The following is a 22283-nucleotide window of genomic DNA, read 5'->3' as shown; positions in this document are numbered from 1 at the left end:
TTTTTGGACAAGATGTGCAGATTAGGAACAGGATGAAAGAAGATATAAAGAAGACACTGCCTGCACCTAACTGCGGTCCCTTAGAACAGAGGAAGGACTTACACAAGGAGAAAACAGGGAATTTATTTGACATAAAGCCTCGTGGCAATTTGATTCCTAAGAAGGGAAGAATTGTAGGGAAGGACTGCACACTTAAATGAATACAAAAGTAAGCAAAGAAGAGAAATTACACTGGGAAGGTAAATACCTGCCCAGAGAAAACTTATCAGCAATGATGCTCAAAGTTCTTTTTTTTTTTTTTTCACTTGGGACACGGACATAATATAAGCTACACAAGCTACCAACATGTGATGAGAGACGTCATCAAAACAAACAGTGTCAGAGTATCACTCAAGGAGTGGATGGTCTTAGGGACAGAAGTAGGGAGAAAACAGAACACAAAGTATAACAAAGCATTAAAGTCAAAGGCAGTTCCAGCGAAAATGGGCAGATTTTTTTGCAGGAAGAGTGGGAAATACTGCTGTTATCAATCGAGACATAATAGAAAGTCCATTTGGAATAAAACAGTCTGGTTAACTGAATTCATGAAAGGTGAATCAAAGCTGGAATGGATGTACGGGAGAATAAGAATGAATGCAAATACAGAGACAGTCTTCCGAGAGACTTGGGGAAACGAGAGGAAAACAAAAGCCCAAAGAAGGTATGACTTTAAATACATCCAAGCTGTGTAAATCAAAGAACATTGTTTCAAGCTTAAAGAGGGTAGATTTCAGTTTGATATAAGGAAAAAGTCTTTTACAGTGTGGGTGGTGAGGCACTGAGGCACTGGAACATGCTGCCCAGAGAGGTGGTGGATGCACTGTCTCTGGAGACATTCAAGACCAGGCTGGATCAGACCCTGGGCAACCCAATATAGCTGTGGTGTCCCTGTTCACTGCAGAGGAGCTGGACTGGATGACTTTTAAAGGTCCCTTCCAACTCTAAGTATTCTATGATTCTATGCTGGCACAAGAATAGAGATACATAAACAGATTGTAAAAAGTTTGACCTGGTAATCAGATGTTTTCTAGCCACCTAAGGAAGGATGTTCAGGCGAAGCCCTACAATATGAGGTCAGATGAGAACTTTAAGTGGAACTTGACAAATCTATGATGTCTGATAGAACTGTCTCAATGGTTCAAGGTTTTCCTCTCTTTTCTCCAGGTTTGTTGCTAAATAATGCCAGGAGAAAACTAAAACTCCCACATTTCCCAGTAAGTGCCACTTTCAAACTCACATTTTCTTTTAGACTATATGGAACAAATAACTGTATGATCGGAAATTTGGAAGCACCGACTATTCAGCATTTCTAATGGTATAAATATTTATGTTACTTATATTATTTATATGTTCATATTACTATGGTATAAATATTTATGAAATTAAGCCTCAAAAGAGTTGAAATGTAGACTGAATAGAAACACAAAATGGCCTGCCTTTCAATGATACGATATTAGCAGCTGATGGCTTCCAAAATGCAGCTGGAATTTTTGAAATCAGGCTACTTGGATTTATGTACACACCTTCAGGCAACCCTGATGTTCACATAAAAAAAGGCTGAAAGCTTCCCTAATACTTTTATGTTGATTACGATTTTGATACCAGCCTCACCACTTATGTTCTGACCATTTTTAAACACACGATTTATACACAGCACTGATATCTCTGGCACAGTTCTCCCAAGAAGTGTCTGCTTGCCCATGGTGTTTACACTTGATTAACCAAGAATATCTGTCTTATTTGCCAACAACATTCTTGAGTTGTATCAAAACTATTTAAATACATTACGGATGTCCTATAACACAAATTAGATTTGTCTTGAGCGGTACAATTTTGAACATAGAATCATAACATTCTTAGAGTTGGAAGGGACCTTTAAAAGCCATCCAGTCCAACTCCCCTTCAATGAACAGGGTCATCACAGCTACATCAGGTTGCCCAGGGCCTGATCCAGCCTCACCCTGAAAGTCTCCAGAGACGAGGCATCAAACATATCTCTAGGCAACCTGTTCAAGTGCCTCACCACCCTCACTGTAGAAGATTTCCTTATATCTAATTTAAATCTACCTGCCCTCTTTGAGCTTGAAGCCATTTCTCCTTGTTCTGTCACCACAGACCCTGCTAAAGAGCCTGTCCCCTTCTTTCCTGTAACTCCCCTTGAGGTATGAAAGGCTGCTATCAGATCACCTCCCAGCCTTCTCTTCTCCAGGCTGAACACAGTCCCAGCTCTCTCAGCCTGTCCTCATAAGAGAGGTGTTCCATTCCATGGATCATTTTTGTGGCCCTTCTCTGTACACAGTCCAACAGATCTATGTCTGTCCAGTACTGAGGACCCCACATATGGACACAGTACTCCAGGTGAGACTTAACCAACTCAAAAGATTCATTTTCACTTTTTATTCCTTTTTATTACTCTGAGATTTAGATGCATCAACTACAAATTACAGCCAGATCCTGCACTCAGATCCACTTACACAGATCTTCCAAGATCCCTGTTGATTTTACTGGGCCTCTTAGCACATATAAGACCTAAGACTAGGGCTAAAATTGCAAACATCAGGTCTAAAATTGAAAGGTAGTCCCTTTTAGAGGTAACAACTTTGCCAAAGGAATGATTTCCGTAAACGAGACGCGGGGTTTTGTTACTTATCCAGTTTCCTAAGTGCTTGTTTTCTCCCCCACCTTCCAAACTGAGACTTTTATTCATTTACGGATTCTCTCCGTTAGTACGGAGGTGTTTAGCTGACGAGGATCAAGCGATCCTATGATCCCATCAGTACGAACCGGAAGGCCCGGCAGCCGCCCGTCTCCCCAAGCGCCCGCCCAGCTGCCCGGGCCGCTCACAACCCGTCTGAAAAGCGACCCAGGCAGAACCGCGGTGCCGTCAGCCCCCCCGCCTCCGCTCCCCGACCCCCGCCTCACTCACTCACGTTCTTGGTCTCGTTCACCTCGTTCCTGCCCTTCCCGATCGCCGCGCCGTCGTACACCAGCAGGCAGCCGACGGGCACCTCCCCGGCTTCCAGCGCTTCCTGAGCCTGCGGACGGACGCGGCGCGGGGCAGCGTTAGTGCGGGGATGCGGGACGGCCCTGCCCCGCCGCGCGGCCGTCCCGGCTCCCCTCCGCGCTGACCATGAGGAAGGCGCACTCCATCCACGCCGCCTCCCCCTCCTCCATGGCGGCCCGACGCAGCGCGGGCGCTGTTTCCGGGGGGCCGCGCGGGGAGGCACCGCGGGCGGGGCCGCCGAAGGCTCCGCCGGGGGCCGCTGCCACCGCCCCTTCCGCCGACGCAGGGAGGCGAGGGGCGGCCGTGTCGGGCGCGCAGGATGCTCCGGTCGCTCTGGAGTTTCCTCAAGCGGCACAAGAAGAAATGCCTCGTCCTCGGCACCTTCCTCGGCGGTGAGTGCCCGCGGCGCGGCCGAACGCGCTCCGTGGCGGCAGGGGGAGCCGCGGCCCTCCCTCGTCGGGGCCCTCCGCTCCCCGAGTGCCGCCCGGCCAGCCCGGGCCCCAGCTCGCGGGGTGGCGGTGGAGGAGGGGTTGTGAGAGCGGCTGTCGGAGCCGCTCTTCTTCCCTCGGAGCTCCGTCTGAGCCGCGGGGCACGGTCTGGTAGGCTCCTCTTTATTACGAGATGAGTTCGAGGGGGATTAGATGTAAAGGAACGCCTCGGACCTGTCTCTCTGTGGCAGTAAAACGCGCGTCCGTGCTGCTGTGTTTTCTTGGCTGAGGCGAGGCGTTTCTCACACGGCACGGCCAAGTCTTTGCGCGCTCAGTCGTCAAATCTCCATATATTTTATGCAAATGGCACAGAATTAAAGACCGCAGAGTTGCTAAGGAGCGTCTGATTTGTTCGTGCCCACAGGAACTTGTCTGAGCAGTTCAGTATTCTGAGGGCTGCGAGGTTTCTGCAGTGCATTTTGTCTCTCTCTGTTTGTTGCTTTTGATTCAGGTGAGGCCTTTTGGGGAGGTGCAGTGGATATACTTCAGACGCCTCAGCTGTGGCCTCTGCACCCTTCCAGCACAGATTCCTTCTGTGTTTTTCCAAAGAGTTCTGATTGGTGCACAATATTTGGTTAGATGTTGTTCACTGTCAAACCGCTTTGCCCCTTCCCTGCAGGCTTTCTGACTTCACAAACACAAAAGAAGGTTGTGTTTACCTGTTTGAGCCTCCACGCCGGCAGCCCACCATGGTAAATTAATGAGGCTTACTTTAACATGCCAAACTGTAACCTACCAGCTGTTCCCCCTCCCCTTCCACTGTCCTTGTGAGAGTGGTAGGCAGACAAATTAGAATAGAGAAAGCACAGGTTCGCCAGCCTCAGCTGGAAGTGTGGATTGATGTCTGACTGGGAAAGCAGGTACAGTAGAGCTGATGGCTCTCAGTAATCCTGCCAGCCTGAAATCCTGAATTCATCACGTGTAAATGGCCCTTTGCCAACCTGGGAACCATCCTGGTATCACCAAACTCACAGCTTTTTCCTGACAGTTGGTGCTGTTCACATAGCACCACTTTCAGTGAAATGCTGTTAACTGGATGAAGTATATTAAAAAAAAAAAAAAAAAAAAAAAAAAAACCTAACTAACTAAAAATCAGGGACAAAATTAAAGTCATTTAAAGTGTGGCCAGACCTAAGGAAAAAAAAAAAGACACAAAAGAAATGAAGTTGTGTTTCTGAAAAATCAGCTTATCTGCTGATGTAATATCAGAGACTAGAATATGTAATTTCTGGTGTGTTTTTCTTAAGAGCTGTAGTTGCAGTTGCTGGGAAGGCAGAAGTTACAAGGGAAAACAGGACATCACAAAAGCCTGAGGATTTTAAGTCTTTAGCTCACGGGCAGAGTGCTCTGAGTATTTAATTATTCATTAGACAGTACAGAAGAGTCCCTGCATTATTACTGGTGCAATGTTTTATCAGTGAGTTACTGAAGAACCACAAGTTGGCACTTGTGCCTCTGCTTACTGAGACAAATTCCTTGTGTGTTATTGGCGGGTATCATTCCTAATGCAATTTTTGTGAATCCCTACGTTCTGTCTTATAAGCAGAAAAATCTTCTGCAAAGCTCATGAAATAAGTGCTCAAATTGATAGAAAAGCAACTGAAATAGGTTAATTTTTCCCTTTTGTTGAGAGCACCTGAACTTAGGAAAGATCTCCTAGGAACCCATTCTTCAAGGATCTGTTCTTTTAGCAATATAAAGTAAATTGACTTCACAGAATCACCAAGGTTGGAAAAGATCTTCAAGATCATCCAGTCCAACCATCCACCAGTCACCCATAGTACTCACTAAGCCATGTCCTTCAACACAAAATCCAAATGTTTCTTGAACACCTCCAGGGTTGGTGACTCCACCACCTCCCTAGGCAGCCCATTCCAGTGCCTGACCACTCTTTCAGAACAGTAGTGTTTTTTAATGTCCAGCCTGAATCTCCCCTGGCACAGCTTGAAGACATTCCCTCTAGTCCTAGACTTAAATCTTTTGAAGTAAGCAAAGTCTAGGGTTCAAGGATCAAACCCACGAGAAGTGTTATTTAAAGCAGAGGGAAAGAGCTTGCGTGTCTCAGCTGTGAGGACATATTGCATCCATTTGTTCTTACTGGTCAAGTAGATTTAAAGTGGCTTTTATCTCAGTGCTAGGAATTCAGTGCAGATTGCGTTGGATATTACAAAATGCTTTGCTGTTGTTATTATCTCAGTGTTGTAGAAGAGCAAGCGCAGGATGTGTTTGAAATGTGCAGTTCTGATTTCAACAGTGAATTAATTGTTACTCAATTTCATCTGTTGCAACCTTCAGCTTGCAGAAAGAGCATTTTGGTTCAGAAGTCTGTCTTCTTACCTGGGATGGTTGTGTTGGTTTGTGAGTGAGAGCAAAGGCATTCGGTGAGTTCTGATAGAAGTTTGTGGTGCCAAGAGAGTAAGGCTTTGGTGCTTTCCTATTTTAAAAGTACTTTTTAACCGTGACAGAATGATTGTGTCTCAGCTGATGTGTGGTTTACTTGTATGTAAGAGTAAATCACGATGCATGGAGCTGTTGATGTTCTGGAAGGGTGCAGACTTGTGTATGTCAGCACCATTTCTACATAATGAAATTCTTGAAGATATTTTTTTAATTATTTTTTTGAGGGAAATATGGCAGCGGGTTAAAGATCACATAGGAGATTTCCTGAAACTTGATGCCTCCTAGTTACTAGTTGCACCTGTGAAGAAAGAATCATAGAATGGCCGGGGTTGAAAAGAACCACAACAATCATCGAGTTTCAACCCCCCTGCTATGCAGGGTAGTGCAGGGTTGCCAACCACTAAACCAGGAGCCACATCCAGCCTGGAGGGAAAAAAAAAAAACAAAAGGCTTAGGGAGAAAGTCATTACTTAGGTGATGTGAGAAATCTCCAACTGGTTTGAAATCTCTGTCGTGAATGTGTAAGAGCCTGTGGGTTTTGTAAGCCATTTCCATTACTTCTATCTACGTGGGAAGAAACTATACAGCAGTGAAAAACTGGAGCATGTTTCTCTCAATTCTCTGACTGATAAATTGCTTCCACAGGAGATAGATATTATTGACCTGAGTGTCACATGTGTTGTAGGACAGCCAGTGTATATGTTTCACTTTGTAGACTGGTTACAGAGCAATAGGAAATGTAGTTCAAGATCCTTGCTGACATTCCTGTACCTGAATGCACTGGTTTCAGTGGCTGTAATCCTTCCTTGTACCACTAATCTGCTTCTCTGAATCTGTGTGCTTCAGAAATGCTGAACCACATTAATGAAGGTGGAGATAGGTTTCCATAGAAATTATCCTTTGAGCAGTCTCATTATTTCTGAATTTTCTTAATTCCTGCTTTTGTATGGGACAGATGGGAAAGGTAATGTATGAGGATCTATCTGTACAACTGTTAGCTAATTAGATATGAGCAAACGTTGCCGCTGCCACTTACTGCTGACCTCCTGTCTCCTACTGAGAAGTAAAATGGAGATATTTTAGCTGTTGTAAAAAGTTGACGTTTCCTTTGCTTGTTCTTAACAACAGAAATCTTCAAAACATCCATTGCATTTCTACAGTTATCTTAGCTGATGTTGGCTTTATCACAGTTGTTAGGATGTGGCTTGCTCTGGTCCTGCTCCCAGCTCTTCTCTATATCAATGCAGATACAGCATTTCTAAAGCAAAATGTGAGCACGCATGCAACTCCCAGGCAGGCAGCTCCTCAAAATACCCCTCAATGAGGAAATTTGCATGCAGCAGTAACTAGTGTAAGTGTTCATCTTCATAAAGCTGCAAGAGCAGGAGTGGAATTCCCCGAGCACAGCATCAAGTCCTGTAAATAACTTGAGGCATTTAGGAGAGCACTTGGCATCCATGCATTGCTCACATGCGAAAACATTTTTTTTTGTTCATTGTTTCTGCTTAAGCTCTGTGGATGATGCAGTTTTTATCTCAGCTTTTTATGCATCACGTTCTTAAAGGTGAAGCTGGAGTGCACAGTATCAGTTAGTGATGGGTCAAAGTTACACCTTTGTTCGGAGGAAGAGGGAGGAAATTGAACTCCTAATGTGTTGCCTCACTCAATTGCATTGAAAGGTGGATGGCTGCTAGTGCAACTTTGGACCCTGGTGAGACACATGGCGGATTACTGCAGAGTGCCCAACTGTTAGGCAATTAGCTCACTCCATCTTAATTACAAAGGTGCTGCTCCTGCTTATTACTAAGGGGCCTGCACATGGTTTTTGTTGTTTCCTTCTTACTGTCTCATGACTGCCATGCCATGTGCACATGCAGGAAGAGCCTTCTTTTAAACCTAGGTGATATTTCTGTCACAAAACCTGGAGTTAAATGGTTTATTGGGGGGGGAATGAAACAGAGCTTGTCTTTTGGACATATGGTTATGTCTGAATGCAACATATGTGGTGCAATTAAATATGGTTGGAAGAATCTTGTGTTCAAAAACTATTTGTTTAGACTAAACAAGTCAATTACTGCTGTTGCAGAAGGCTGTGAAAATCAGCATCCTGAAGTTTGTGTTCTAAATACATATTCTTGACAGGAATTGATTATGTTTAAAAGCAAAATTATTGTTATTTATGAAGTCTCATTTTGGTTAAGAGTTTACAGTGGTGAAGCTGCACTTTACATTGAGAAAACTGTAGCCTTGAAGTTTGCATCTGATGGGGCGATTCGTGACAAGTGCTGAGTCTGCCAGAAGGGTGGAGCAGGAGAGCTTGACTTTCACTTGTTTCCCAAAAGTCTCATAAAATAAAAAAATGGAAGTGATCATGATAGTTCCAAACTGGTCTGGTTTGCAATTGCAGATTGGGAAACATGCTGCCAATATGAATTGATTAACTTTTTTTTTTTTTTGTGACCATAAATATTAGGGCACAAAGTTGACAAACCTTTTGAAATAATGATAGTAGTTTTAGAGAATATACTGAGATGTTTTAATGACCTAAAAATGGAACTGAATTCAAAATTGGAGTAGTGATGCTATTTGCTAATTACTATTAAAATGCTTGAGAGCCACATATCTCCTCTCAAATCACATCGTACCCTTACGGTTTTAAGCCAATGAGCTGAAAGGGGCTTGCTCACATTTTAAAAGCAGTTTGTAATCTGAAAATCTCTCTTTAGGTGTCTATTTACTGGGGAAATATGGGCAGAAGAAAATCAGAGAAATCCAAGAACGAGAGGCAGCTGAATACATCGCCCAAGCACGAAGGCAGTATCATTTTGAGAGTAATCAGAGGACCTGCAATATGACAGGTAAGATAAGGAAATAGTTTATGTTCCTGAGAAATGGAATTCTTTGTGGATTTATAAGAATAAGAAAGGAAGGTGAATTCAAAGTCTTAACTAAGTATACTACATACATACACTATTAGTCACTACTAAGTAGTTAAGACTAGTAGTGTATGTATGTAGTGTATAAATTGTAGTCATCTTATGTCTTCTGACTAAATCTGAGGAACAGAGGATTGAAGAGATTTCAAGGCGTCATCCTAATCCTTGGTTTGAGTATACTCATCTGTTATGTAACCTGAATGATTTATCAGTTCAAGACCCTTTCTTGTATTGCCCTCCACTGCATGTCACACGGATATGTGAAGCAGCACCCAGAATTTAATGCAGGATTAATTCCCTTGTTCATTGTAGCACATTGCACCACACAGAGATCTCAGAGGGTAATTTTTATTTGCAAATAAGAAGCATACCTTTGTGTTAATTCCCTACACTTGAACAACTGAAAGGTACCAAAAATGGTAGTGATTTTATTCTAGCATTTATCTCTGCATTTGGGAGGACACGACTCTGAACACAAACCTTTCAAAACTATTTTTGCAACACAAATAGGGCAGTGTTTTCTTTTCCTCTTGAAATTTGTAGTGGTTTATGAAGTGACTGCAAATGGTTTCTGTGCACTTTGTTTACTCCGAGCAATTTGTATTTCTTTATTACCCTTTTCCATTTAGTATTGACTGCTGGTATTGACCACTGCAAGGACTAAGCCTTTATTTGCCATTAATTGTATAAAGTATGTTCTGTACGGCAGCATGCATTTTTGCCAAGATTTTTTCATATTTTGTTTGTGGCATTTATCACGTTCTCACAAAAGCAAATGCTTTTGTTTACCATTTCTTGTTCCCATCTATAGCAGTAGGTTAGAACTTGGATGTTTTGGAAATCGGGCATTTTCTCCCACCAGCTTTCCTTTATTTAAAATGTACCTTTCCTTTGTTCTCTTACTGTGGGAGGTGGAGGAAACAAAAACAAACAGAAAAACACTCAGATTTTTTCTTCCTATTTGGAGAAATACAACAGTGTGGATTTTCACTGATTATTCTTCTGGGAAGTTGAAGGCGTGTGGACACAGATGCTGCAGGCTGTGAGCATATGTCTGCAGGCAGAGCCAGGAATAGCCATGTAGCCACTTAAGGGCAGCACTCTACCCAAATTGGTAGAAGGTGTGCGGAGCAATTCCAGGAGTTCTGGGTTGCTTGTCCTCCCAGTTTGCATGTAGAGCAAATAGGACCAACACAGTATAGCAGCTGTCAAGTGAGAGTGGGGTATGGTTTAATGATACTTTTTCTACGTTGAAAAATTTTGGTTTGTATTCTTGTTTTGTCTTTTAATAACAGTGCTGTCAATGCTCCCTACATTGAAGGATGCCTTAATGCATCAGTTAAATTCTGAGAGTCTCACATCTCTTCTCAAAAATAGGTAAGATTATTTCATTGTGTTGAAGATAACTTGTTTTGATATCTTTTTTTTTTTTTTCCAAATGATGTATTTATAATGTAGAGAGTGTGCAGGATTTCTGTTCTTTGTCCTGTTGAATAATTAGTCTTAAGGTATTTTGAAATTACTACATAAATATTTTGTCGTGTCAGGTGTAGTTTGGTAGGTATGGATAGCATTCTCCAAACTTCACAAGAGATAGTTAACACTTTCAGATGTTTCAATGAGAGCCATGATTTTTGTTAAAATTCTCTATTTAAGGGAAGATTAGATCCTGTAAGCACTTTGTCTTAAATAGAATATCTTAACTATGTTGTTTTTATTTGGGAAAATGTTTATGTAATCTTATTGAGATCAGATCTGATTGGTAGTGGAAGGTATCCAAAATGATTTTACAAATGGAAGTGAGTTATAAGAGGTTATAGAGGCATGTGATGCTTTAAGACAAATGTCTCCATGTCAGAAAACACCTTTGTTTTCATTATAACTGTAAGAACAAATGGCATATTAAATAAAGTGTGTAATAGCATACCTTAAAAGCTGCTTGGCATTGAGGAAGGAGAAGTGTTATTGTAGGCCATTAACATAGGATTTCTGATGCCCCCAAGATTACCTTTCCTGTTTAGCTCCTGCTGACTTATTTATATAGCTGTAAATTCAAATGTCCAGCATTTAATAAATTGGCAATCCCATCGCTGACTTTTTTTCCAGTCAAATACTCCCCCAAGAACCTGACAGAATGTGATATTTAGAATGGGAATTACGCTTAAATAATGGCTTTGTAATATATGATGTGAGAACCTGGATACTGTAGTTGAGTGATGGTTAACCCAAATGACAAGTAACTGGAAAAAGTTAGTTTGTATGGAATATTTGACGTACTTCCCATAGTAAGAGTTCACTTAATGAAAATTAACCTGAATGAATAAGGGATGTTGTGGATGACCAGATTTGTCTTCTGGGCTATACAGCAGAATAGTCTACTTATATCTATAGTCTCTTATTCCATGTCCAAGACAAGTAGTGGCCTTGTTTATTCTCTGTAGCATGCATTCTTTGATCAAAATATAGCCAGTGTCACCAATTTGTTGAAGTAGTTGGAGCAGTTTATGGATACAGAAGCAGATTTTTGAATTCCATTTATCCCAGCAGAAATGGTGATGGTACTTGTTATGCATTTCTGAGAACAAACAAACGTGTGTGTGTGTGTGTGTGTGTGTGTGTGTGTTTAAAAGATTGGTTACATGCAGCTGAGACCATGAGTATTCTTGGATGCTCTAATTTAGAGTGTATTTTACAATAGAGTTTGTGCTTGTGTTTTTCCTTTTTTGACTTATGCAGAGGAAGTTCTAAATAGATGCTTGAACTTTCTCTGAAGGGTAGAGAAAGGGCTGGGAGAGACAGATCATGAAATGAGGCTGCAGAGCAGGCTTTAAAGAGAGCCTTTCAAGAAGCTTTGCATTCAGGTGCTGTACACAAAGGTATAGATTTGTTTTCTTTCCACTTTGATTTTGGAAGATTAATCTCATGGCTCTGGACCAGTGTCCAGTGTCACTCTTGTTGCCTATACAAGAGTAGATACAGAGACATTCATCTTTAGCATCTGTAAATATAGTCTTTTTCTTTCATCATCTATGAGAAGTCCTTTAACTTAAATCCTTTCAGTTCCTTAAATTTAAAACCTTTTTACATTATTTTAGTAACTTGGGGAGGATAGGAATAGATTGGGAATGTAGGCAGACTGACTTCTTCAGCCTACCAGGTAAACTTTTAAAAAGTGAGCACCACACAAGGCTACCAGTACTCTTGTTCTGTCTGTCTACCCCTCTCAAATCAGTGAGATTGAATGAAGTGGGGAAAGTAGTTACTGCTGTACTCTTGCAGATGTTGCATATCTCCCAGTTATTCATCACAAACTTTATTCCAAAACTGTGTTTATGTTTGTATTACTATCTGTATCGCTTCTGCTTTTCTAAGTAAAGGAATACAAAATAAAAATTGAGTAGTAGGTGAAGACTGAAAAATCTATTTCCATTAAGCCACTGTTAGGATTAGTGCTTGCAGTCTTAAGCTGTTAACTGATTGTTGCCTTATGTTGTGAGAGAAGACTTTGTAAAAAAAAAAGTATTTTTTTTTACTGTAAAATGTATTTTGACTCAATAGATAACAAATGCATTTTGCTCATGTTGGTTTGCTGTCCTGTCTTCGAAAGTGTATTGCTTATAAGTAAGGCTTTTCTTATTGAGTCTTGTCATGTGTTTCACTTACAGAAATATTACTGTCTCTTTTTAAAGTCTTTGTTTGGCTTTTGAATGAGTTAAAACTTGATTTTGCTTGTAAAAAGTGAAGTGCTATGGATTCTTCTATCTCTTCCAGTTATATATATTTTTTTCTTTTCTATTTTAAATCTGTCTCTTCTTTCTGGAGTTACAGATTTAATAGTTTATGATGCCAATCTGTTTGCATTACTTAATGGCAGTGAGCTGAAAAATTATCTGTGTGATTGATAAAATGGTCAAACTAATGCTAAAATACACATGTTTCAGAAAGATAAAAGCATTGCTTAATGGTTAATTGAGCCTGTGAAAAGTGTATATATTTTATTGACTAGATTACTGTAGAATCTAAGAACGGGTTATGCTGTACTGTGTGTGCTAAGTATTTAAGTGTTACTTCTGATCCCAAGAAATTACCGAATGTTTCCCTAAGTTACTTCTGCGAATTGTTTCCTCCACAGTGAGATACTGTAGACATTACTTACTGATACTGATTAACGTGAGAGAAGGGCTGAATAAAGCTGTTGGGTGATTAGCTTGCTCTTATGTCTGCTATTGCATTGCTAAAATCATGTCTCTTTACTAGTCCTAAATATGTCATAGGTCTTAGTTCAGATATATTTATGCATGCAGCCAGGGAAAAGGGGCAAGTTGAATCTGAGCCAGCAGCATACCCTGGCAGGCCAAGGGGTGGCCATAGCCTGGTGCAGCAGGCCCAGTGCTGCTGCTGAGTGAGGGGAGAGGTGTCCTGCACTGCTCTGCGCTGTGTGGCTTCACCTCCAGCACTGGGTGCAGGTTTGGGTGCCACAGTATGAGGACATCAAACTATTAGAGCATCCAGGGGAAGGCTACAAAGATGGTGGAGTGTCTGGAGGGCCAGGTGTATGAGGAGCAGCTGAGCCCCCTTGGTTGGCTTAGCGCAGAGCAGAGGAGCTGAGGAGAGGCCTGATGGCGGCTGCAGCTCCTCACAGGGAGCGGAGGGGCAGCGCTGAGCTCTGCTCTGTGTGACAGCGACAGGGCCCGAGGGAATGGCATGGAGCTGTGTCAGGAAAAGCTTCTTCACCAGAGAGTGGTGGGCATGGAACAAGCTGCCCAGGGCAGTGGGCAAGGTCCCAAGTTTGGATGATCCTGTGTAAAGCCAGGGGTTGGACTCAGTAATACTTGTGGGTCCCTTCGAGGTTGGGGTATTCTGTAATTCTGTACCATCTGTGTTCTTGCTTTTTGTCTGCAGAGTGTCTTAGAAATCAGACAGACCAAAAGGTAAATATATTTCAGTGGAAGAAAAACCCTTAAGTTTACAGCATTTATATGGGTAGACTTCTTTTCCACATAGGGTTGCAATTGCTTTGTTTTTAGATAACCAAATCAATATTTTAAAACAAAGACAATGGTAAATCTCCTAAGCAAGGAGGATAGAAATTCTGATCCTTTGCTTATTATGCACAGGTGGGTACAGAAAAGCCCTACTGAATTGAGGTCTACATTAAAATATATGCACAGTAAAGGTCCTAGGAAAAACTACTTTGTGTACAATCCCTGAGTTTTTTCTGACTGCTTAGTACAGGAACTCAAAATTGATGGTATAAATGTAAGTAAATGACATCCATAAATACTGTATTTAAACATTTAAATGTGAGTATCTTTTCTGTGACTTCATCATGCATTGCTTATATACTGTATTCTTGAATGATGTAAATCACTGTAGATGTAAATCTGATGTAAGTAATTATAGTAGTTAAATGAAATTGCCTTGGAACACTGACATTTTATCTAATGTGTTTATTAATTTCCAAGGAAAATATACAATGCTTGATATTTCAATTTATTTTTCCCCACAGGCCAGCAAACAAGTTAGAAATATGGGAGGATTTAAAGATAATAAGTAAGTGTAAATAAATGATTCCATCTACATAATAATTAGTATGAATTTTAAAATGACTTTCATACCGTTCAGAGTGCACACTTCACACTAGAATAAGTTGTTGTTTCAGTAGGTACAAAGATAGTGTAACACACTACTGAGCAAGTTTCTCACACATTCCCTCACAAAATTTCCTTATTAAGGACTTTTTCATATTATCCATGGAAAGCAGATGCTCAAAAACCAATGTGAAGAATCTTATTGGCCCTCGTATGTTATCCTGCTCAACAAAACTTTGTGAGGACTTTCTGTACCACCACAGAAAAATCACTCTAGTTTTTCACAAAGTTCAATTCTGAACATAGCAGAAAACATCTCTCAGTAATATACTCCAGCCCTTGCACAACAGTTTTCTCTTGTCAAGCCTGTTTGAGGTTGCTACCACAGCAGAAGTGATGACCCTTTGGTTCATCATTTTACATATTGGTTGGTGCAAGCAGTGGAAGGGAAGTGAATTCAGATAATTATGTAGTGAAAAATCACTAAACTTTTAAATATTATTATTATTTAATACTTCTGAATTGTTACTGCCATTTATTATCCCTACCACCACTGCTTCCCTGATTTTGGCTACTTCTGCTGTAGGTAACTTTTTTTTCTCCTCTAACTGCTGTTACACATTCTGCATCTCAGTTGTGTGAGGGTTAGTATACTTTGTGTGTTTCCTGGCCTAAGATAGAAAGAGAATCTGACAGCACTGCTGCAGGGTACACCTTCTGGAGCAATTTCTATAATTATATGAGACTTTTGGGCACTGGAACAGGCTCTCCAGAGAAGTGGTCACAACAAGCCTGATGAGTTTAAGAAGCATTTGGACAGTGCTCTCAGATCTGTGGTTTGATTTATAGGTGATCCTTTGTGGGGCTGGGAGTTTGATCTCCATGTGTCCCTTTCTACTCAGAATATTCTGTGATGCTATGATTTAAATGGGGCAACACTTCAGCAGTTGCTCTTGCACATATTACACTCATGATGATTTGGGGCATGTTTTATGAAAATATGTGTTGAGACAACCAATGAGAGAAATTGCTATGTGTTTAAAAATCGTCACAGAATCGCAGAATGGCCAGGGTTGGAAGGGACCTCAAGGATCATGAATCTCCAACCCCCTGCCACATGCAGGGCCACCAACCTTCTCATTTAATGCTAGACCAGGCTGCCCAGGGCCCCATCCAATCTGGCCGCGTCAGTACTTCTTGAGTCTTGGGAACACTCTTCTTTCTTGACTCACCCTTATTTCCTTGACTTTGAAATTGCTTTGTTGTCTCTCCTCAAGGTTTCACAAGAAGCATTGTAGCTGTCTATAGTACCTGTATGCTAGTAGTTCTTTTGCGAGTCCAATTAAATATTATTGGCGGTTACATCTACCTAGATAATGCTGCAGTCTGCAAGAATGGCACGGTAAGTTTCTTGTTTTAAAGGTTGAAATTTCATATTCTTGGGAGTGAAAGAATAAGTTAGTGAGAGAAAGGCACAGCTCAGCAATATTTGAATGAAGAAGTGTTCTTGTTGGAGGGGGAGACATGAAGGGATACTGATAGTAAGATTTGTTGATAAATTCAGAGTCTCTAAATTTAGATTATTTGGGGATAATATTGCTTAACAAAATACTAGCAATATTGGATAATACCTTTTGTCTGCATCTGCATTGCTTTAAGATGGCTGCTTCAATCTGAGCATCAAACTTAAAATGATTGTTTTCCTTAGTCTTTTGTGTAACGGTAATATTGTGAAAATTATCCAAGATGTGTATGCAAATACATATATAAATGCTTAGTTCTTCCTAGCTTGTACATTAATCTCCTCAGTTAAATTCTCTTAGTGTTAAAGGAAAATGTTGTCTTTGAAATACTGACTGGTTGGTTGTTGTTTTTTTTTTTTTTAACTCTAGAAGGCCATCTATCTAAGTAACTGTTGATGAGGAGGAAGTTTGGTTTTTGCTTGTACAATGTATCTATTGTTTAATAATAGTAGATTCCAGAGTAGCTAAATACCTAGAGTAAGATCTGCAAATTGCTGAACAGCTCACTTAAAAATAATGAATGCAAACTTTTATTAGTTGGTATATGCTCCTCTCGGATCACTCTTGCTGGGAGTCAAGGGACAGCATGTCAAGGCAGGTCTGAAGGATCTAGAAAAGCTTTCATTAGGAAAGCCAAAGATGATGGAGGTCATGTTTGCATTTTGTAAAGTCTGAAAAGGCTTTTTTGGGCAAAGAGGCTCTGGAGAAGAAATGCTTTCGTTCTGTTACTTTTCCAGTAGAGGAGTGGGTTAGCAGAATCAGCTGTGAGGTACTTAGCTGGAACAAACAGACATTCTCTTCAACTCCCCAAAGCTTTGTTTTTATCAAGGGATTTCTCTGGTTTCCGCTAGGGTTGAGCATGAATATCCTATTTCAGCAGGTTTAATTTTCTAGGGGGGGACTGTTATCTTCCAGTTCAACTATGACAACTTGTAAATGCAGGTGTCCTGCTATTCTTCGTAGCCTGCTTAAGTATAAGGAAAATATTGGTAGGAATGTGATTGGAAGGATGACCACAGCAAGCTGTGAAATACTGAAGGGAAGGTACGATTTCTTTTTGAGGTCCTCTCAGTTTTTCTTCAAAGAAATTTTTCATCTCCATATTCTGTATTTTCCAGTACTCTGATACAGAGGAAACCTCTCCTCAGCAGATAACTATTAAGTCTAGTTATTTTCCAGACCTGCACTGAGAGTGAGGGACTCTGTCTGCTGTAGGATATTATAAAGATGAAGGAAAATGTTTGCTACCTGTTTGAAATAATTTGTGTGTTGTTCTCTATTGTTGTTTCACAGAACTTTTTCTTTTCCCCCCACAGACACCACTGGCTCCCCCTGAGGTTCAACAGCAATATTTATCTAGTATCCAGCACCTGTTAGGAGATGGTATGATACTTTTTATAAACCAACTTCACTTAGAAAATGCTCCTTTTCTACAGACTCGAGCAAATAATTAGAATAACTGACATTTTTTCTTGTTCTAGGACTGACTGAGTTAATAACTATTGTTAAACAAGCTGTGCACAAAGTTTTTGGAAGGTAAGAGGCCCATATTTCCTTGTAGTTAGCTTTTTGTCCTTACTGTGGTGACTGTTCCCGCAGCAATGAGTTTTATTAGAGTTTAAAAATTGAAAATTAATGCACACTGACATTTTGCAAGACAAAGCTTTTGGCAGGCTGGGAGCACAACAGTGCAGACCAGTATCAGATTGGGATCCTGCTGTGAGCGTATCATCAATAAATAAACACTACATCATTACAATGTTGACTGCAAAATTAATGGTCTTTCCACCTTTTCAGCATTTCCCTTAAGCATGCCCTATCTCTTCTGGAGCTGGAACAGAAACTAAAAGAAATCAGGAAAGTAGTGGAACTTAAAGATTCAGATCAGGTTGCACCTTATTCTCCCTTATGTCATTATCTGATGCCAGATGAAGAAAACCCTCTTGCTACCCAGGTACTTGTTTTATTTGTTTCGTCTAACTTTTTTGTTTATTTTGGAGAGGGAGGAGTGCATAACTGTACTCTAATTACATTGTGGTAACTGAATCTTTGATAAATGGCAGTACCTCTTTCTTTATATATGTGAAGTATACTTATTTCTTTGATTTAGGATGAGGAAAGTTGTACCTTCTTCACACTTGATTGAAAATAAGTGTCAACTTTGAACTCGGAAGCACAGCCACATTATTACTTATAGCCCATGATTTATGCCATAGCATAGTGCTGCTTAACTTAGTCCGAAGCTGAAATGTATTATCTTTTACTTGCGCACCAGCAAAGAGCCTGAACAACTGTATCATCTCTGAAAGAGATGCTGTGCTGGAAAAAGTGATGGTATGCCCAAGTCTTTTTGTTGATTTGAGAAGGAAAATGAACAGAAATCAAGAGAAAGGTGTATCTTATCTAAGTGGCAGCATTAAATAATTTCCCAAATTTTCTGACGTATTTGACTCCAGCCATATCACACGTTGGTGAAAACTGGTTCTCAACTTGATATTATGCTTGTATGAAGAAGAAACTGAGGTTTCATTGTGTGACCCCATGCATTTATCTCTTAAAGTTCAGCTAACATGCAGTGTTTATTTCAGCTGCTTGATTAGCGTGGTATTTTCAGCTAGTATTTTTTAAATACAGATTTTTTTTGTTAAGTAAAATAAGAAATCACACACAAAACCAGTGACCAGTTACAAGCCACACACACAAATTTATAAAGAATCTGGTTTACTGTGATAAATTGTTTGTATTAAATAGATGTCTTTACAGTCATCTTGACTTAATTCCATGACACAAAACTATTTCCATCCTTACTTTTATGATTCTTATGGATTTCTCACTAATTGGCATCTGTCTTGGTTTTTTTCTAGGCTTGTGGACTCACAGAAAGAGACACTGCTACAATTAAATTACTTAATGAAACTAGAGATATGCTGGAAAGGTATACAGAAAATATTCATATCGAACTCCTTACAGCTACAGTTTATGTAAGACAATTAGTTTTATAAAGTGGTGAACTTTCATTTGCTAAATGTGACCAGGCAGTCACTATACTGCATTAAATTTTTATATTCCATAATTAAAGACTGGGATTTTCAAAATTTGAGTGCTTTGAAACTTGTAAGAAATAATCTTGCCTTAATAATACAAGCATGTTTTTCACAGCTAGACCCATACCTCTTCCTTGCATTTTCTTAGTGATGTAGGGAAAGAGAAGTACGTCCCTTCTGCCGCAAATTGAGAGTAATTATTTTGCATTTACTTGCTTTGGTAAAATGAACACCAGTTTTGGTTTATCAGAATTTGTTTTTAATGCATGGTTTTATGAGTGGTTGTATGCATCCTCTGCAAGAGCTACTGCAGTGAGGCTTCTATAATAAGCAATGAATAGGAACAAAGAGAGTCAAATGCCAAACTGTTCTTAGAATGTAACTGCTAGAGTCCTGGGGCATTTTAAGGATGTGTCCCTCAGTGCTACTGCTTAATAAGAAATAGGTAAGGAAGGAATGCTTTCGATTCTATCTGTTTTTTAGTATCTCAAGAGTGGAGTTGAGGTTGTTGACTGTTTTGCTGTGGAGATTCTTGGAGAGATTTGGGAACCTCACATACTCTTGAGATTTGCAGGGGTTTTGGGTTTGGAAAAATGAATCCTAGGAATCAAAACAACACATATTTACTTCTTCAGTCCAGATTTCAGTACAGTTTTGAGCACGTGTTTAAACAGAGGATTCAGTCAACTGCTGGACAATATGGCGGAGTTCTTCAGACCTACTGAACAGGACTTCTCTCAGAATGGCTCTGTAAATAGGTAAATGTTTTTTGTTGTGGTTCTTACTATGAGGCCAAAGGCATTATCACGTGAATTCTAAAACAGGCAAGGGATTTTCTTGCCTACTTGAAGTTCTCATGCTAGAAATAACTTTGTTTCTTGCTTTTCAAGAATAAGTACGGTCTCTTCACTTTGGTCAGAGAGCATTGCTTGTTTCTCCCCAGCCAAGAACCTGCTGGAATTTTCCTGAGGTGTCTTTCTCACCATCGCTTGCACATCTAAAAACAGAAATCAGAAGACCAATACTTTCCAATTTTTGCCAGTGCTGTACAAAGAGACTGCTTTTGAGTTTGGGAGATGTCCTTTCACCATTCCCCTATGAGGCCAGATGAAAGATAGCTCTGCGTGTCCAAGTCTCTGACTGTTAATTACAAAAGTTTTCAGGGAAGGTAGACGTAACTGTGGTTCTTCAAATAAGTGTAACCTACAGAGCTTTAGGTTCTTGTCTGGCATGTTGGAAAAAATGCAAACATTCAGGATCTTCTCCTCCTTTCTAAAAGACTCTTAAAAAAATAGCTTTTATTCTGAGGTTATCTTGATTTTAGAATACTTCAGTGTGTTAGAAAACTGAAAGCTGACTTCCAATCCTAGAAATATAATTCCTAAAATATTAAAATGAATACTTTGAATAATAACTTTGTATGTTTGTTTTAATAATTCATGACACTTAAATATTAATGTTTGTATTGAAATGTAGCTATTTACATTGCTTAAAATATCTCGAAGGCTTTAGCTTGGCTGTCTCTCCTCAGCTTGGTTAAGAGTTTAAGGGTCTGAGATTGCAGAGGGACACGTATAGCAACTACTTTACATATATACACAGGCAAATACTGTAGCTAAAACATTCATTTGGCATGAGAAGCAACTGTGAAACTGAAATAGGATGGCCAATGGATAAAATTTTCTTCGGTAGTTCTATATTAAATTAAAAATTTAATAGGGACAAATCTTCATCTTGTATATTCCAGTTTGTGGTCTATGTAAAACTAACTTCTTCCAACTCTTATTTCTAAAGTAGTAATTATATAGATTAGTAATAATCACAGTTGAGTTGTCTTACAAGCAACTCTATGTCAATGTTTTTTGTTCTCTTCTAGTCTCTCCAGCATCAGTCTTCCTTTAGCCAAGATAATTCCAATAATAAATGGACAGATCCATTCAGTATGCAGTGAAACACCCAGTCACTTTGTTCAGGTAAGAATCTAGCTTCATTTAAAATATCTCTAGTAAAAATTTGAGATGTTATTTCTTTTTAGTAAAGTACCTTATTTTGTTTAATTTCAGTGGCTTAAACAAGTAGGAATAAGTAACATAAATTAAACTTGTAGAGCTGCTTCTTTTTCTCCTATAACCTCTTCCCTTAATGAAACAGCGCAGAAGCAGAAACAAAACATCTCAGCTTGGTTCTGTTCAGGAATTTTGCACAATCAAAAGGTTTGAGTTAGATCTCAGGAGGAGTGCCAGGTGCTTTTCTTATGATCAGTACAATTACGTATTGTAGTAAAACCAGAAGAGTGGTGGGTGTAGTTTTGATTAAGCAAATGTATTCCTCAAATTTCTTCCAGGACTTACTGATGATGGAACAAATGAAAGATTTTGCTGCTAACGTTTACGAAGCTTTTAGTACCCCTCAGCAACTAGAGAAATGAACTGCACATTAATAGAAATAGATCATGTATTTATAACACATCTTTGTGACTACTGCTGAGATTGGGGTTAATTTTATAACGGTGTAGGAGTGGCAGAGCAGCAGGAAGAACATACTGAAAAAACTGGGAGTGAGCCCATAGTCATTCTATCTAATACAATTCTATTTCAAATGCCCATCAAACTATTCTTGTTGAAAGAATCACTGTATGTAAAGAATTTTCTATTAAAAAGTTGTTAAACTCTTGCATAATTTGATTATTTTTATTGCATTTGAAAGGCATCTTGTGACAGTACTACTAGAAGTTATTAAAACAAACTTGGTGGCCTGGGGGTGTATGGTTAATGGTAGTAATTGAAGAATAACAGAACCAAGTAAGGCTTTTGTGTTCATCCCTCACATTTGTCTTTTGTTGTAAAAGACTTCTTCCCTTGACTTTACAAACATTGCTCCAAAGAGTTCCTCATTCTTCAAAAAGCCTTTGCCAACTGCTGCCCATGCCTCTTAAACAAGTTGGGGGTGCTCTCTTTGTTACTTACAGAATGTAGATTTTTAGACATTCTTGTTTATGCTGTTCAAACAGCTACATTGTACACATTAACTTGTAAATATTTTATCTTAATTTGTATTAATTTTGAGCCCAATTGTCTGTATTGTAATAAAATATTTTAATGTAAAATTGGTGTGTGTGTGATAACATTACTTAGAAAAAGCAATACCTCATTTGGCCTGTCACTTAAAAGCCTAATGGAGTTGAAAAGGAGAATAAATGTAACTTTCTCAGTAATAGCTTCACATTTATTAAGATTACTCATGAAAAAGCAAGCCTTT

At 39.7% G+C, this 22283-nt stretch overlaps 2 protein-coding genes across 2 annotated transcripts in view; one reads left to right on the top strand and one right to left on the bottom strand.

The window, feature by feature from the left end:
- ADAT2 (adenosine deaminase tRNA specific 2) overlaps positions 1 to 3312 on the bottom strand; it is a 9512-nt gene extending 6200 nt beyond the window's left edge. Inside the window, exons 1-2 of the mRNA XM_031611336.2 lie at positions 3169 to 3312; positions 2970 to 3074 (exon numbers count right to left, since the gene is read on the bottom strand). Of these exons, the coding sequence (XP_031467196.1) occupies positions 2970 to 3074; positions 3169 to 3213 (150 nt within the window). The 5' untranslated portion in view covers positions 3214 to 3312. The remainder of the gene's footprint in view (positions 1 to 2969; positions 3075 to 3168) is intronic.
- On the top strand, positions 3306 to 22198 carry PEX3 (peroxisomal biogenesis factor 3). Its single transcript, XM_031611322.2, has 12 exons — positions 3306 to 3435; positions 8658 to 8789; positions 10163 to 10244; positions 14377 to 14420; positions 15736 to 15860; positions 17298 to 17364; positions 17463 to 17517; positions 17779 to 17935; positions 18846 to 18916; positions 19661 to 19783; positions 20902 to 20998; positions 21370 to 22198. Exons 1-12 carry the CDS (start codon positions 3363 to 3365, stop codon positions 21451 to 21453), a joined length of 1110 nt encoding a protein of 369 aa, XP_031467182.2. The 5' UTR covers positions 3306 to 3362; the 3' UTR covers positions 21454 to 22198.
- The last annotated feature ends 85 nt before the right edge of the window (positions 22199 to 22283 follow it).

Source organism: Phasianus colchicus, chromosome 2, assembly GCF_987193195.1.
Source record: "Phasianus colchicus chromosome 2, bPhaCol1.hap1.1, whole genome shotgun sequence".
Lineage (NCBI taxonomy): Eukaryota > Metazoa > Chordata > Aves > Galliformes > Phasianidae > Phasianus > Phasianus colchicus.
The sequence above is the reverse complement of the archived record's forward strand: the minus strand, read 5'-3'. Positions and strand labels throughout refer to the sequence as shown.

What these genes read in the sequence shown, in the direction of transcription:
- PEX3 (XM_031611322.2), top strand. Translation starts at nt 3,363, where the DNA reads ATGCTCCGGTCGCTCTGGAGTTTCCTCAAGCGGCACAAGAAGAAATGC. An exon ending in GTGCACAAAGTTTTTGGAAG is followed by an intron (nt 17,518 to 17,778) that starts GTAAGAGGCCCA and finishes CCACCTTTTCAG; the next exon opens with CATTTCCCTTAAGCATGCCC. An exon ending in ACTAGAGATATGCTGGAAAG is followed by an intron (nt 18,917 to 19,660) that starts GTATACAGAAAA and finishes TTACTTCTTCAG; the next exon opens with TCCAGATTTCAGTACAGTTT.